Source organism: Rhinolophus hipposideros (assembly GCF_964194185.1).
Source record: "Rhinolophus hipposideros genome assembly, chromosome: 19".
Lineage (NCBI taxonomy): Eukaryota > Metazoa > Chordata > Mammalia > Chiroptera > Rhinolophidae > Rhinolophus > Rhinolophus hipposideros.
Window position 1 is genome coordinate 51,600,994 of NC_138065.1, and position 16,067 is coordinate 51,617,060.

The following is a 16,067-nucleotide window of genomic DNA, read 5'->3' on the forward strand; positions in this document are numbered from 1 at the left end:
AACACCATAAACTTGCTGTCTGCTTCACTCTGACCTCGTGGTTGCCCTTTCGTGTGTCCAGTGGCAATTCCTGTGGTGACGGAAATGTTCCGCACGTGTGCTTCCCAACATGGTATCCACTCACCCCTTGTGGCTGCCGAGCACTAGCAGTGCGGCTCGTGTGACAACACTTTTCCTTTCATCTGAACAGCCAAGGCAGCTGGCGGGCTCCCCCTAGGCAGGGCAGGGCCACAGGCAGGCTGGCCGGGCTCCCCCTGGGCAGGGCAGGGCCACAGGCAGGCTGGCCGGGCTCCCCCTGGGCAGGGCAGGGCCACAGGCAGGCTGGCCGGGCTCCCCCTGGGCAGGGCAGGGCCACAGGCAGGCTGGCCGGGCTCCCCCTGGGCAGGGCAGGGCCACTGCTGCCGCCTGCAATGGTGAGCAGAGCTGTCCATGGTACCCCTTCAGCTCACTGCACTCTCTGGCGGCCTCTGCTCGCTACAGGCTTCACAGCCATGTAGCAGCCCGGAGCTTTCCTCAGGAACATCCCTCTATCTTCAATGGATCACTTCATCACCTGCAAGCACCCCAAGGCACCCCAAATTCAACATTCAGAGCTGAACGCATCACCTCACTGTGGAGTCTACTCCCTCCTCAGAGAAGGCACAACACCTGTTCTGGGCCCACGCCACACACAGGCATTCACTTCAGATCACTCCTTCCCTTCTTCCTTGTTTTACTCCCTCTCAACCGCCTCTCCTCCTCCGCTATGCTCATTAAATCTGACCCTGAGCTTTCACTGCCGCTGCTCTAAGCCAGGACGCTGTGATACTAGACCTACCTGAAAGATTAATGACGTCTAGTATGTTTGCTTTCAAGCAAGATGTAAAGTATAACATGGCTGGGAAATCCTTTTATGCCTGTTAGGAAAAAAAAAAATCACAAAAAAGTGACACGACAGGAAACTAAGCTGCCCTCTAAAGGAGAGAAGAAAAAATTATAGACCATCTCGTACTCTGTGCCTAAAGCGGCCTTTTAGATACAAATCCTCTTATCAGTGTCCCAAATTTCTATTGGCTATGAATAAAATCGAAATTAATACTACCTTTAAAATTCTAAATCTGTTATTAGGTTATCTCTTGGTGAAAGGATCAATTCTCATTCATTCAACAAAAGCATACTCTTAATTCAAATGCCACTTAGTATTCTTGCAGCTTTAGTAATTACAGTTCCCCATCCCAAACACCTGAAAAAAAAATCCCCAGATGCCTGAATGGGCAGACTCAGGCAAGTTTCTCCCCCCATGGTGCTCAGAATCTCTTAAAGGCCAGATCCTGTAACAGACATCTGCCAGACCCCCGAGAACAGTCATGTGCCGCCCACTGGCCCCGAGGCTCTCTGTGGGCTCGGCCAGTGTCAGCGTCCCCTGGGACCACCCACTATTTAACACTGGACTCTGAAGGAACTCTAAGGGAACTTGGGAGGGGTGTTTCCACCCTCAGGCTTGTAAGAGCCCTTTGGCCAGCCCAGAATACAGTCCACACAATCAAATATGTAATAAACTTAGAATGATAATCATAATAAAAGCAATAAGAGCGTTAGAAATGGCCCTTGGATAAACCCAAGTTCAAAGGGAAAACAGCCCTCCTGAGTCTGGAATCTCAATTGCTCCACTGTTTTGATGAGAACTTTATGTGAGGTCTGCTCCTCAGTGAAATTCTGAGGCTTCCGCTGAAAACACTGGCGTCATATCTGGTAATATTCTCTCACACTCGTACTGGGTTACAACACCCAGGGTCTTCACTTAGTATGAAGAAGAGCAAGTTCGCTGGAGCCTGGTCTTTCAGGCTCCTTTCTCTCACCTTGGAGAAAATCCTGTCTGACTGTGCTCTCCGATGAATGTCATTTCCTCAGCCGGCCATGACACAAATAAACCCCTCAGAACAGAACACTACACCACTGGTTGCTGGGAACTTCTGATAGCATTATTGGAATGTAGTTCATAAATGTGTATTAGGTTGCAGTAATAAATTGCTTTGACCTTTTCAATTGCCGGAAAGATCTTGATATTATTCTGGGAGAAAAGATCATCTGAATGAAAAATCAAGTGAACAAGGAAAGGACAGGGGGGTCTAACTCTATCATAATTCACGTGAAAAAAGAGTTACATTTAATTTACCTCACGCTCAATGAATCAACAGGTGAGTCAGCTGCTTTAAAGTACGTTTTAATATTTCAAAACAACAAATTATCAGGAAAAAATAACATTTTACATTAAAATTTTTTACTCTAATGTCATTTTACTTTCATTAGTTATAAAAAATAATTATAATAGGCTGATGGTGGGTTTTCAAAAATAACAATAATAAGCTGATGGCAGTGGGATGATGCTACATTGAACTCTCTTGAAGAACTGAAATATGGTCTCATTCTGAGGGTGAGTAAATGATGCAAGGCCTAGAAATCCCAGGACATGATGGAAAAAACCTGGAGGAGTTAGAGGGCAGTAGGACAGACTTCTTCCTCCCACCGCAGCTCTTACTGTTTCTTCACGCTGAACATCCGGGTATATTACCTACCACCATGGCCTTCACATCCCACCCGACCTTCAAGGTCCAGCTTAAACTCCACCTTTTCCAACGCCTTCCCAGCACCTCCCAGCTAGAACAACTTCTCCCACACTCAGCTCTCATGGACTCATGCATTCTTCCTATGAATCTTCTAGTACATTTTCCACACAGGTGTGCTCCATAAGATAAATTTCTTGAGAACAAAACTAGTATTTTATTCCACTTTAGTGATCCTACTGAGTATAACACAGTACCTTACACATTAGAAGCAAACCTAAGGAACAGCACAGCTCAAAGGATAAGAGAATGGCTCGGCTCCCTCTACAGACCTGTGTGACTTTTGTCAAGTGACTAAACATCTCTGAGCCTCAATTCTCTGATCTATAAAAAGAGAAAAATAGTGCCTCACATGGTTGTTATAAGGATAAAGTGAGATAATCTATACAAAATGCTTAACATGTCTAGTAAATACTTAATGACAAACAGCCACTATTATAGTATGAATCGTTACTTTAGAATCAGTTACATTTATAATTATTATTTTATAATAATTGACTTTATAGTAAATGTCAAATAAATGGAGAAGACTTCAAATTGGGCAATGGCTCCCAGAAGAGCTTTCATTTAAAACACGAAGAAAATCATTTTAATCTGTGTTGCTCCTAAGGGCAGATTTCAAAAGAACAGCTAACAGAGCTGTGTAACAGAACAGGCTGTATCAGAAACTACTGTTCCCTCTCAGTGGATGAGCCCTGGCACAGGTAGATGACCATTCGTCAGGAGTACTGATGAAAGAAATCTGCCTTTTGATTAAAAGTGAACAAGGCTTTAAAATTTGTCCAGTATTTCTTTACATCAAAAAAATGCTTTGGTTTTTCCTACTGACGTTTATAAAACCTGAAACAACTTTTTTACTTTTCCAGCTGCCATCTACAATACGGTTGATCAGATTTAACTTAGGATAAAGTACTATGATAGGCAGAACAATGGCCACTCAAAGATGTCCACATCCTAATCCCCGGAAGCAGTGGACAGTTGCCCTCCATGGCGAGAAAGGATTCTGCAGATGTGATTAAGGGCTTGAGATGGGGAGATTATGCTCTATTATCTGGGTGGACCCAGTGTAACCACAGTGGTTCTTATGAGAGAAAGAGGGAGGCAGGATTGTCAGAGAACATGTGATAATGGCAGCAGGGTGCGTGCGTGTGTGTGTGTGTGTGTGTGTGTGTGTGTGTGTGTGTGTGAGTGAGTGAGAGAGAGAGAGAGAGAGAGAGAGAGAGAGAGAGACTTGAAGATGCTGTTTTTCTGGCTTTGAAGATAAAGAGGCCATAAACCAAGGAATGCAGGGGGCCTATAGAAGCAAGAAAAGGGAAGGAAACAGATTCTCCACAGATCCTCCAGAAAGAACACAGTCCTTCTGACACCCTGATTTTAAACTTCTGATCTCCAGAACTGTAAGATAATAAATTTGTGGTTTACCCAGCAATTTCACTACTAGTTACATTCCCCAAAAAAACTGAAATGAAGAATTCTAAGATACTGTATGTCAATGTTCACTATAGCATTTCCACAATAGCTAAAAGATAGACATAAACCAAGTGCCCATCAACAGATGAATGGATAAACCAAATGTGGTATTTATACACAACAGAGTACCATTCAGCTATACACGCTATAACATAAATGAACCCCCAAAATATTATGCTAAGTGAAATAATTCTGACACAAAAGGACAAATATTGCATGATCCCACTCCTATGAAATGTCTAGAACAGGCAAATTCATTGAGACAGGAAGTAGGTTAGAGGTCACGGAGGGTTGGGAGGAGGAAGAAATAGAGTTATTGCTCCTCCAGGGGCAGCCCATCCTTGTGCAAAGAACTATGTTATGAGAAACACCATTACTAGTCCTGCTTATCCAGATGGGGTTTCTGTTGAGACGATATTATTTTGGCAAAATCATCCAATCTTCCATTTTCTTCACTCCTGATATTGGACTGCCTGAGCTACTCTATAAAGGTCATGTAACCTTGTTGGCTAGGTAAGCTACACATTCCTTTTCCTTACACATTCCTTTAACCTGGGCCTGTCGCTCAACAAGCCCATTAATTCTTTATCTATTTATTTTAATCAATTCCTTTAAAGCAACTATGTGAAAACTCATTCACTCTAGTCAAACCCTCCAATCCACTTCATTCGCTCTTTGAGGCAGTGTAAGGTAATGAAAGGCTCGTGGTCTTTGCAATCACAAATTACTAAACAGTTCTGAATTTATCCCCCTTATCTGTAAAAGCAGCACACCAGTACTTACCTTACAGGAGTCTGAACAATCGTGATATGAAGTGTATATGGTAAAGGGGTCAGCCAGGCACGTTAGTAGGAATTCAACAAACAGTAAGCGCTGCCGTCGTCAGTAAGCATTCCCACCCCTACCTGCCCCTCCGAGGACCACCTCAACCACTTTACTGAGAAATGGGACATCTGAAGCCAGCCAACGCCAACCGTCCTTCTTTTCCTTATCTTATCCCTTCCACCTCCATTTTCTGTCATTGTGTAATCTTCCCTTTTCCTCCCCAATTTTAGAAAAAGGGGTCTACCTTTGTCCATTTCAAAGTTAACTCTCCATTGTGTACTACTGACCCCAGCCCTTCTCAATTGTTTTCCTTTCTTCAGTCTCTTTCTCTCCGGTGGTTCCTTTCACCTGCTCTATACACAGTCAGTCAAATTGCTCAAAGAAATACCACTTTGGCACTTTCCTATTCCTCCTTTTGAATTACTATTATCTACCTTGAGTCCATCATCTGTCTATGGGCCTCACCTCTTCAGATACTAAGAGCACCGCATTATTCGCACTAGCGTCTTCTAATAACACCAACTGCCTATTTTACATATAGGACAAACACTTACAGAATAAGTAAATTAACAAACCTAAACTACAGATTTTCTGTGAACATATAAGGCCTATTTGACAAAAGCACATTGTCAGACTTAGCTGCGCAACTTAAATCACTCTGGCAGGAGAAAGGCAAAGAAGCAAGATAACACAATCTTAATTTCATAATATCATTCCTCTTAAAATACCACAAATCAAAATTATTTTTTCTAGAAATGTTTAAAATTGTAGTAGTCTACACAAAAGTATTCATATATTCATTACAACAAAACAATCTGCAGGTTTGCTAATATGTTTAAATAAAAATCAATTTGTAAGCATGTAATTATCTGAATCAAATGTAATTTTATACCTAACATATCAAATATGGTAATTTACTATGGAAACTGGAACTCAAATGCATTTTGATGTTCTTAAGCTACTAAACTGCCATCAGTGGGAGATGCTAAGAACAGCTGACAAATCACATCCAAGGTTTCAGCTATTCTCAAAGGAATGTAAAGGTCCACACCACAGAAGGAATCTGGAATTTCATACAGGCATCACACGCTACAGTTGACAGACAGGGAGTGAGTCGCTTTGCTCCAGAGTTAGGATGGCTCACCACCTCACATTTGATCCAACTTCTATATATTATTGTATTAGCAGTAACTCTTGTGAAAAACCAGTAACATTTTTCTCTATTTGTAGGACAAAGAGAAAATCAACTGCTACTGCTGGCGATGGAAGCAAAGAAGCCTAAGAAAGTACCAGTTCTTAGCCACAAAGTCAGAGTTTTAGACATTAAACAGCAAAGTACCAAGTTGAGAGAACTGAGCTCTGCGGTAGGAATGAACTCGCCACACATGCCACATGAAAACTGAAACCGCTAGGACAGTGCTGGGGTCCCAAGAAGTCCTATGGAATGGACGTCAGCGTTCTCCAGGGGATCTTCTGGGGAGGTGTTCTTTGGGTGGGTGTCCTACTCACTCTCCGCGAGCGTCCGAATGGGATCGACTGTAAACAAGTCCCACAGCTAAGCTGGGTGGTCAAGGCACCTACACTGGCAGAGACCAGCCCATGAAAGATGGGGCTCAAACCGGGAACAGAGAAACAACAGGAAGGACACTGCTGCCGACAGCTCCGACAACGGAGCAGCCCTTGCCCTTCCCAGGAGGTACTACAGCAGTCCGCACGGATGGCCCTTGAGAGACATGCTGAACGCAACAGGGAGCCCCAAAGCCTGGTCCCACCCAGAAGGGCAGCTATGCACCAGGAGGGAAAGGTTAACGAGCAGCTGCAGGTACAGGACAGGTCAGAAGGAAAGTTCTGCAGGCAGGAAGCTGCTCTATTGGTTCAACTCACCTGCTTCACGTTAAAGCTTGTGTGGTCAGAAGGGTGGAAAACAAAGAGCATGTCCAAGAGGGACGCTCATTCTTAGCATCTCCCATGGTTAGGCATTCTCCAAATGACAGGTCAAGGGGGCAAAGCTCTCTGCACGTGAAGCTTCAGAAACTCAGGGACTTCAGCAACTGTTACCATCTGTGTATTCCTGCCCACAATTCCCTTCGTGTGCTTGAGTACTTTAACTTCTGCCTTTCCCGGAAACTGGGGAAGCCCCTATACCCCCTCAGCAGATGATAAAGACACTAGTCACGTGTCCTCTGAGCCATGTGCTAAGTGTGGGCTGTGGGCAAGCCACCCTATAGGGACTTACCTTTCCTCTCAGGGGGCCGTACTTTTCTCACTGATAGACTAATTTTCCCCCGATAGAGGCTTTAATCAAGGCAATTTTAAAAAGTCACCAAATAACAGGACGCACCAGAAATAGGTGTGTTTTGAACTGTCTGCAGACACTGCCATGACTGCCCTATCCTTCACGGTGAATGTGGGCTGCGTCAGGTTTCTGTTCTGTTATCACCTGTGCCAGGTGCATCTTTGTACTGAACGGTCAGTGCGGAGCCTGCTCTGTGCCCCGCGTCTCTGCTAATGCTCACGGGGACCTACGAAACGTTACCCCCATCTTACAGTTGAGTATATTAAGTCTCCAAACGATTGGGGACCTGCCTGCGGGCACACGAACCTGTAATTCCTGCCCAGAACTCCGGCACCCATGGGACCCCTGTCTCAGCTGCTCTGCAGTGCCTCTGCCCGAGGGCAGCAAAAGGACAAATGGCCGGCAGGAGAAGTTACGTGTCTTCAGCAAACACAGTCCCAGTTCCTTCAGGTACTAAACTGTGTCTGACAACTCAATACTCAAATTGGTCTTTATTTGCCAAATGTGAGTCACAGTTAAATGGCAGGAGTCTTCCTTTAGCTGCAAGAAAGCTAATTAAAAAGCTGGATCTCAGAAGGCTCTCTTACCAGTGCTGCCATCTCCACTCTCCATAGGCGATTTACTGGTTTCTGACGGATTGTTCATTCTTGAGTCTGTAATAAATCAGAGGTGAATTAGGTTTTGAAGAAAGTGGGGATGTAGCTAGGAAGGCAAAACTGCGGCAGAGGAAAGGGGTGAGGATTCCGACTAACGTCCCACAGTCGGAGGACGTCGCGTCGACGCTAAAACCCTGGGAACTGCAGTCAAGTTTATCTGAAAGAAACTAAAGGCTCCCTTGACCCTGGCAGGATCCACAAACAGTCTTTCTAAAGAATTTTAAGATTCTTCCAAGAAAAACAATAGAAATCTACCCTAAAAAATTATAATACAGAGTCTGATATGTAAAAGGAGTACATGCTCTATAATGTAAAGCATAAAATATGTTAAAGAAACAAAGCTGGGAGAAAGCCCCTCACAAAGGAAAGAATTCCCAAGTCAAGTTTCTTTTCTCCTAAGCAAAGATATTGGTGAATTATGACCAAAACAATACACTGATAATCTTGATAACAGACTGGACAGTAATTCAACCTAACAAAATAAAAGAAAGCATAGCTAACAAAAATATCTCCACGTTCACTCCTCCCGCCAACAAACTAAACATGTGTCAAAATGAGAAACCAGTTCAAGAAGTTGCACCACGACGCCTGAGAGTTACATCTAACAATTTCAAGAGCGAATCACACCCACACTCACTCACAAACTATACTACCTGATATCCCAAAGCAGCCTGGGGCTGTGGGTTGATATTTTCTAGGGTTGTCTGCTTAATGGAGATTTTCACAGCAAAAAGTTTTCATCAAGCTTATTAGGTATCTCAGAAGATATGTAAGAGAATAGACAAGAGCAGTCTGCTTTTCTTCTACCTCTTTAAGGGTAAAAATGAAATATACATTAAATAGATCTTATTTTACTTCTACTGCAAACTCAAACTTAGCATATTTATAAATCAAACAAGTTCTGCCTTTCTCCCCACCGGTTAAGAAGCATTTAACTACTAGTTCAATGGTTAGCAGAGAAGAAATACTTGAACCATATCACATTTGATCTTTGACTGAAGAGCACATTCTGTCATTTGTTTAAACAAGAAATCAAAACGATCACGAGGAGTCCCGGCCACGTTGCCACAGTGGCATCTTCCACACGCCCAAGGGATGAGAAAGTCAGGAGTCCTTGCCCCATGGATTCCACTTCCCACCCGGAAGTGTGGAATAGCTGTGCTAACAATGTTGTAAAGAGACATCAACAGAAGTCTTATGTGCTTATGCAGTTCCATCCCATCTTTGGTTTGTTCAAACACTTTGGTCAAAGTGTTCAAACTCTACGTCTCTGGTCATAAATGAGGGTCGTTCTACCACTTCCTTCCCCCCACTGTCCAGAAAAATTTACATACCATCTGAAAGCACACTAAGGTTTGAAAGGAACAGGTGTACACCTTAGTGAGAATCAGCTTTCTGAATGACTTAACCCAAATCTTACGAAAGTCAACAAAGATCACAACAGATGGAACAGAACAAACTATTAAGCACAAACCCCGCTCAACCCTTCCTTTAGAATGTGTTTTAAAAGAAGGTGGGAAAAATAACGAACCAGTTAACATTCATAAAATGTGATAATCTACATACCATAAAAATAAAGTAGGTATAACTCTTACCGAGTCCTAAGCCTGACCCTGTATTATCCCATTCAGATCACAAGTTCCACATCCATAAATGAAAGATTTTGTCACAGGGATTCTATGTGAATCCTCTAAGGATTTTCTACTAAATTGTCAGGAGCTTCAAAGACTTTTAACAAAATTACTTCACATACAAAATAACAAAAAAAACCCCACAAGATTCTGATTAACTGTACAACAATGAGACTTTAAAAACTCTTAACTGAAAAGAGAGATATAATTTCTAATTCTAAAATATAATGCTAAGAATATTTTAGAGAGGTCTTCTCCTTTCCTTTCTTGAGTTCCCAACTCAGTAAGAGTAACTGTAAGTAATTTCTCGGTTGGTGTTTGAAGCGTTTCCTCCCTGAGCATCTTGACCTGAGTGTACAGAAGGAGTCGGAGCTGCCCTTGACGTGTTTGTTGTTCAGTCACTCGCCCTTTCGCGCGTGTCTTGGACCGTGCTATGCAGACATCGTTACCACCTTGGGGTTAGGTTGTGCCTTCTGCGCACAAATTCAAACCTTTTCAGAACGACTGTTTTATTCTGTCCTTGGCAACTGTGAAGGTGATGAGAGCAGCCTCAATTTTTCAAATGGAAAAAATGACTTACAGGAAAAATATTACTTGCAAAGGTTTGTAAGATGTCAAAGTCCTACAGGTCACAGCATCTGACCCTCCAGGTGACCAGAGTAACCTAGAGGCCTCAATAATGTTGCATACAAACAGACAAAACTCAACACAAAATATGGCCCTATGAGCCATCGTATGTCTACAAACCAAAGCGCCTGAATCTGTTTTAAATCTTAGTCACTAAAGACAGTTGATACATTCAAGGCAGACAGCCCCCCTCCCCAAAAGGCTTGTTGTTCTATAGGAAAAACTCTAAAAATTGGCTTTCCAGCACTTAAAATTGTTTTCTGAAGAAGTTTTTAAAAAAGACCAAAATTTGCCATGAGTTCATAGTTCCTAAAATGTGGAAACTGATCACCAGTCCGACGGCAGTAACACTCATACTTATGGGAGCAATTCTGCACTCTGGCTCCACCTGATTTTTCACTAAGTACTTCTGGTTTTTATATAAGACCTTCGAATTGAGTATGCAAAACACTTTTATTAATATGCACATATTATTTAGGTACACTGTAGACCTTGTTTCAGATTTAGTGTTTTTAGAACTACATAAAATGCTCTCAATAGAAATTTCCAAAATGCAAAAATGTCCTCCACTCAAGTTGAATTGTAAATCCACACTATTTACTGAAAATATCCTGTGAAGCAGAAGAGCTAGTGGTCGGGAGGGAGGGACCTACTGCAAAGGCAATGCTTGCGCTTTGCCCTTCCTTCCCAGTGCCGTGCACCTCGCCCCTCCCCCAAGCTGGATGCATATGGATTAAGCATGTCTGCGGAGTCAGCCCACACACTATTTCCACACTGAAGCTCATACATAAGGAAGAGCCGTGCTGGTACCCACCTGGGACATAGTCGCTGCAGTCCAGCATTGCTGTGAAATCTTCTAGAGGCGCAGACAGTCCAAAGCAAGGAAGAAACAGGTAGCGGTGGGGAGGGGGCGGAGGGGGGGGACAGGAGGTACTACTGTTTCTGACAAATCTAAGAGAATGAGGGTGGGAGGTGGAAAGTGGATTAGGGAGGGGGAAAAGCAAAATACAACTTCAGTTACACCATAGCAATCTTCAACTGAATAAGGAAACTTCAGTTGCTCAGAGGAGTGTTAGTCTCTGCTACCAGCTAGGACTGACATTGTCAAGGCAACTGAAGCATGAAAAGTTCCCCTTTTTGTAATAAAATAGAAACAAAGATTGCAGCTGGCAGTTTCCATAATGAAGCTTAATCAGTATGCGCGTGATTAGGGCCTTATGCAAATCTCTCCTCGTTAGCACAGCAGCCCGCACTTTGAAGTCCACGAACAATTCATTTACAGAATACACTGAAAGCACTCCCTGCATAATTTAAATCACTACATAAATATGTATCAGTCCATTTGCATATTAATTGGCAGTGCATGAAGGGAAAAATTATCTCCTGAGTGCCAGCATAACAATTAGGAGGATAAAATGAGATTCTTCCAATGGCCTGGCTCCTCGGACCTAACTTGAGATAGTGCCGGGGGAGAAGGGAGAGGCAGGAGACAGAGTTCTGTTAAAATGCCACTGAAATGACATGTACAAATTAGAAACAACTCTACAGACTTAAGCACCTTTAATCTCATTCCTGCTGGCAACAATGACTTCAGTAATCAGAGGATTTGCAAAACCCTTTCTACACAATCCAAACAATCCCAAGGAAATAATTAGCATAGAAGCCGAACCCAGGGCTGTGGCGATGGTGCCAGCCCAGTGGCAGGGAATTTTCCCCATGTTAACGTCTGCGTGGGCCGTGTAACCCAGAAGCATGCAGGGTCTGTAAAATGATCTTCCCGAGTGTGGAAAGCCCTGTGGAAAGTGCACAACTCTTTCTGCACTACCAAGTTCATGGACTAGATTAGCCGAACGTCACATACTATGTGATACACGTTCCTCACCAAACTCAATCTGAAGTAGAAGACGGTTTGTCACACACCATCATCAGAAAATGAGCCGTGTACATTGTGGAATTACTTAGTATTTTAAGTAAATCGTACATTATTAATGGATATGAATATGTGTGTATCAAATCCTTATTAAACATTACAAGGCAAAAACATCAACCCCAAATGTTTAGGTATTACAATATGACAGCATTCCATTCTAATCATTACAGGCAATTCAGGAGATGTATAAAAACCACATAAAATAGGCATTATTACCCTTTTTAGAAAATAAGGAGACAGAGGAACAGAGAGCTCAAGTACTTAACCCACTGTCACACTCATCATTACTAGTGGGGTCAGGATTGAAAACCATGTTCTGTTGACATGAAAATCTGAGCTCTTGGCTATTATACATTATGGACAAGCTGTACCTTTAGGAAACTGGTTGGGCATGCGGACTTGACTAAAGCAGCAGACTGAAATAGTTTGTTTGCAGTGTAGTGAGGAGAGCAGCAACTGGTGATTAAGGTTCTGTGTTTAAAAGTCAAGTGTGTACAGACACACAGAAGAGTATCCTGGGCTGCAGGAGCATGCCCAAGGCTATTACCCGACGGCTACTGCCCCAAGGCTATTGCACCATCACTAAGTGTGTTCATTGAGAACCAGTCTTAAGCAGGTCAAGTGTCGGATTTTTAAAAATATGCAACTTTGGCCAACACTACGGTTGAAATTAAACTCAAAATGCATTATGAGGGCCCGGCCCGGTGGATCAGGTGATTGGAGCTCCGTGCTCCTAACTCTGAAGGCTGCTGGTTCGATTCCCACATGGGCCAGTGGACTCTCAACAACAAGGTTGCCAGTTCGATTCCTAGAGTCCTGCAAGGGACGGTGGGCAGCACGCCCTGCAACTAAGATTGAACACAGCACCTTGAGCATGAGCTGCCTCCCGGATGGCTCAGTTGGTTGGAGTGCATCCTCTCAACCACAAGGTTGCCAGTTTGACTCCCGCAAGGGATGGTGGGTTGTGCCCCCTGCAACTAGAAAACAGCAACTGGACCTGGAGCTGAGCTTCACCCTCCACAACTAAGACTGAAAGGACAACAACTTGACTTGGAAAAAAGTCCTGGAAGTACACACTGTTCCCAATAAAGTCTTGTTCCCCTTCCTCCCTCCCCAAAAAAATGCATTATGAGGAAATGAACGATAAGATTTTTATAAAGAACCTTAAAAAGATGTCCTTGCAAGTGAGTAACAGCTAGAAAGAGAATCAAAACCCTCTGTTAACTTTCAGATCAGCACTCTATTTACACTGCTGGTATTTTTATGCTTTAGAGAATCACTTCTTTCATGCACATGAGTAGAGGGCTTGGTGGAGAAAGTGAACACTGCCATTGAGTACCTGCGACACCTAGGCTCCTTCCCTCTTTGAACCTTAATTTTCTCATCTGCCAAATGACAATGGCTTCATGAGGTGCCTTCAGGATAAGAATGCTATCCTGACAGTCCTCTCAGGCTACCAGGAGCTGGAGCAGGTGGCCGCTGTGCCAGGGGAGACATGACCCAGGATTGACATTACTTATATTCAATCATAATTCGTAACATAAAACGAGCAAGAACATATACTGAAACAGGACGCCAAATTCAAATGACTGTACAAGTTCTAACTTGTGGGAAAAGACGAGAAGCAACAATGAATGTGACCAGAATATGACAGATGTCAATAAACGTTTCCCTCCCTCCTCTCTGCCTTCATACAATTTTATGTGTATTATCACACCACAGAATAGCGTTCTGTGGCCTGCGCAGTCACACCTCTAAACTACTCTTAGGCCAGTTTGGTCCTTCGTACATCAGCTCAGATGTCTTGAAGCCATATAATCACTGTCAACTCAGGGGGAGTCTGCTGGAGGTCCCCTGAAGGGCAGGACCCTATGGTGCAACCACCTGGGCCTCTGCACAGCAGGGAGCCCATTACTCACCAGCTCACACAGACCCCTCCGCCCTTTACTGCAGAATGCACCGTCTTCATTCCAAGGAGGGGAAGGGGCAAAGAAGAAAGCAGCCCTGAGATGGAGCTCTCCAGGGTGCCAGGAAGCCTCGCCTTGTTACAATGAAGAGCAAGAAACTCCCTTCTGCCACTCTTGATCTAGGAGCTGTGTACAGTCTAGAGGGCAGGTCCAACACCGGGGTTGTCCAGACCTCTACAGACAGATTGAGGGAGGGATGGCTGCTGTCTCTGGCCTGCACCCCCTCAGCCAGGGCACAGCAAGACTAAAAGAAGGGAACACACAGCTTTCCTCACAGCTGTAAATGGTCACTACATTTGGTTCTCTAAAACAGCAGAGTAAAATTTAACCTAAAAAGAACACTCTTCAAAAAAACCCAAAACATTTCTGGGAGGTTTGTGGGATTGTCAACCATTCACACTTCAGCATGAATTAATCCAATTTAATTGCTTTCATTTTACATCTAGTTTAGGAGTTGACATGTGACGTAATGGTGGTTTACATTAGGAAAGAGGGCAATAAATACTAATAATCTTATTTCATTAAAAGTAAACTGGGGCCTAGACAATGTCTCATAGATCACTTAGCTATTAAGTGACAGAAAGGGGGGAATGGGGACAGGGACAAAACAAGGAGGCATGAGAGGAAAATAAGTAAAATAAAATATGCCAAAACTCTTACCCCATGACACTGAGTTAGACGGTCAATCAAAAAGGTCAACTTGAAATAAATACCATAAAAACATCATGTATACATCGTACACATTTCACTTTAATGCATTTTAATAAATATGCATTCATTCACCAATCTTTTGATGGTGGACCAAAACCTTTGCTTTCAGTTTGGACTCCCTAATTGAGTTTCCTCTTCTTCCTTGGATAAATACCTTTAATACATACTTATCTAATATTTCTAATGTCAATTTCTTTATTTTTGTTTTTCAAGCTTTTCTCATCTTCACATTGTACATAATATGCAAATAGATATGAAAAACTCAAGAAAAGGTTCATGAAACACCGATCCTTCCTAGATTAATGCACTCTGATACATGTCTCTTTGTTTAAATGCTGATTTCAACCTACTAAATTGACTAACGGAGCCACAGACTGAAAAATTGCTTTAAAAGTAAGGCAAGAACTTACTTAAAAGACACATCAAGCAATCTGACTGCAGAATCATTTTCTTTTAGCACAATTTACCCCTAATATTTTACAGCTCTTTTGTTCAACTCTTATTCAATAGTCTTTTTAGTAATTACACTTTATCAAACCTTTTCAAAGGTTCAAGTTAAGTTTTCACAAAACATCGCCTTTCTTTTCCTGCCCTTCTCCTTCGTTTATGTAATAATTATATAAATTGTATAATTAAAATAAGTACTGCAGCCAGCACGAACAGGCTTGGGAACACAAACTAGTAAATGACTCCTGGTAAGACACAGCCCATTGGCTGGAGCAGACGTGCAGACATATGAGGAATCAGAATCGGCGCGCTGTCGGGCCGGACGCGGGCTTCCAGTAGAAGTCCTGGGGACAGCAGTCAACCGACTGGACACTGCTTTACAGAGAAAGCTACACTAGAAGCCACACTAGAAGGCACCTAGCATTACTCGGCACCTGCTCCGGGCTCCTCTTTGACCTGTGCTGTCTGGTGTTTCTACAGCCATGTACACCGCGCAGGGGCTCAATCTAACACTCTGGCATCTGTCAGAAAACATATCTTCATTACAAAGCCCAATCCTGAAATGTCTTAGTGGCGAAAGCTTCAGTCTCGGATGGCTCTCCGCAAGTTTTACCGTCACACTGACTGTGTCTAGCAAGCTGTGCTCACACTGTGTCCTCATCTCTAACTGTCCAGAGTTTTGCTAAGTCATTGGTTTCCTGCTTTAACGCAGTCAACAAGCACTCGCTGAGTGTTGCCAGAAATTGGGGACACAAAAACTGCTGAGCGACAGAATGCTTACAACTGGCTGGCAGAGAGAAATATGAAACAATCACCCAAATATGTAATTACTGAGTGTGAAATTCCGTGGAGTAAAAGAATACATGACTACAGGGCTTTCCTAGAGGCCTACAATTTGTCGTGA

The 16,067-nt window shown here is 43.1% G+C and overlaps 1 protein-coding gene across 5 annotated transcripts in view; it reads right to left on the reverse strand.

Moving 5' to 3' along the window:
* POU2F1 (POU class 2 homeobox 1) overlaps positions 1 to 16,067 on the reverse strand; it is a 114,830-nt gene that overhangs the window by 38,539 nt on the left and 60,224 nt on the right. For 4 of the 5 annotated variants that reach the window (XM_081026406.1, XM_081026403.1, XM_081026405.1 and 1 more), the window contains one exon: positions 7,782 to 7,847. In XM_081026406.1, coding sequence (XP_080882532.1) covers positions 7,782 to 7,847 — 66 coding nt within the window. Of the gene's footprint in view, positions 1 to 7,781; positions 7,848 to 10,922; positions 11,045 to 16,067 lie in introns of those variants that run through there. The other variant, XM_081026402.1, reaches the window with a different exon arrangement.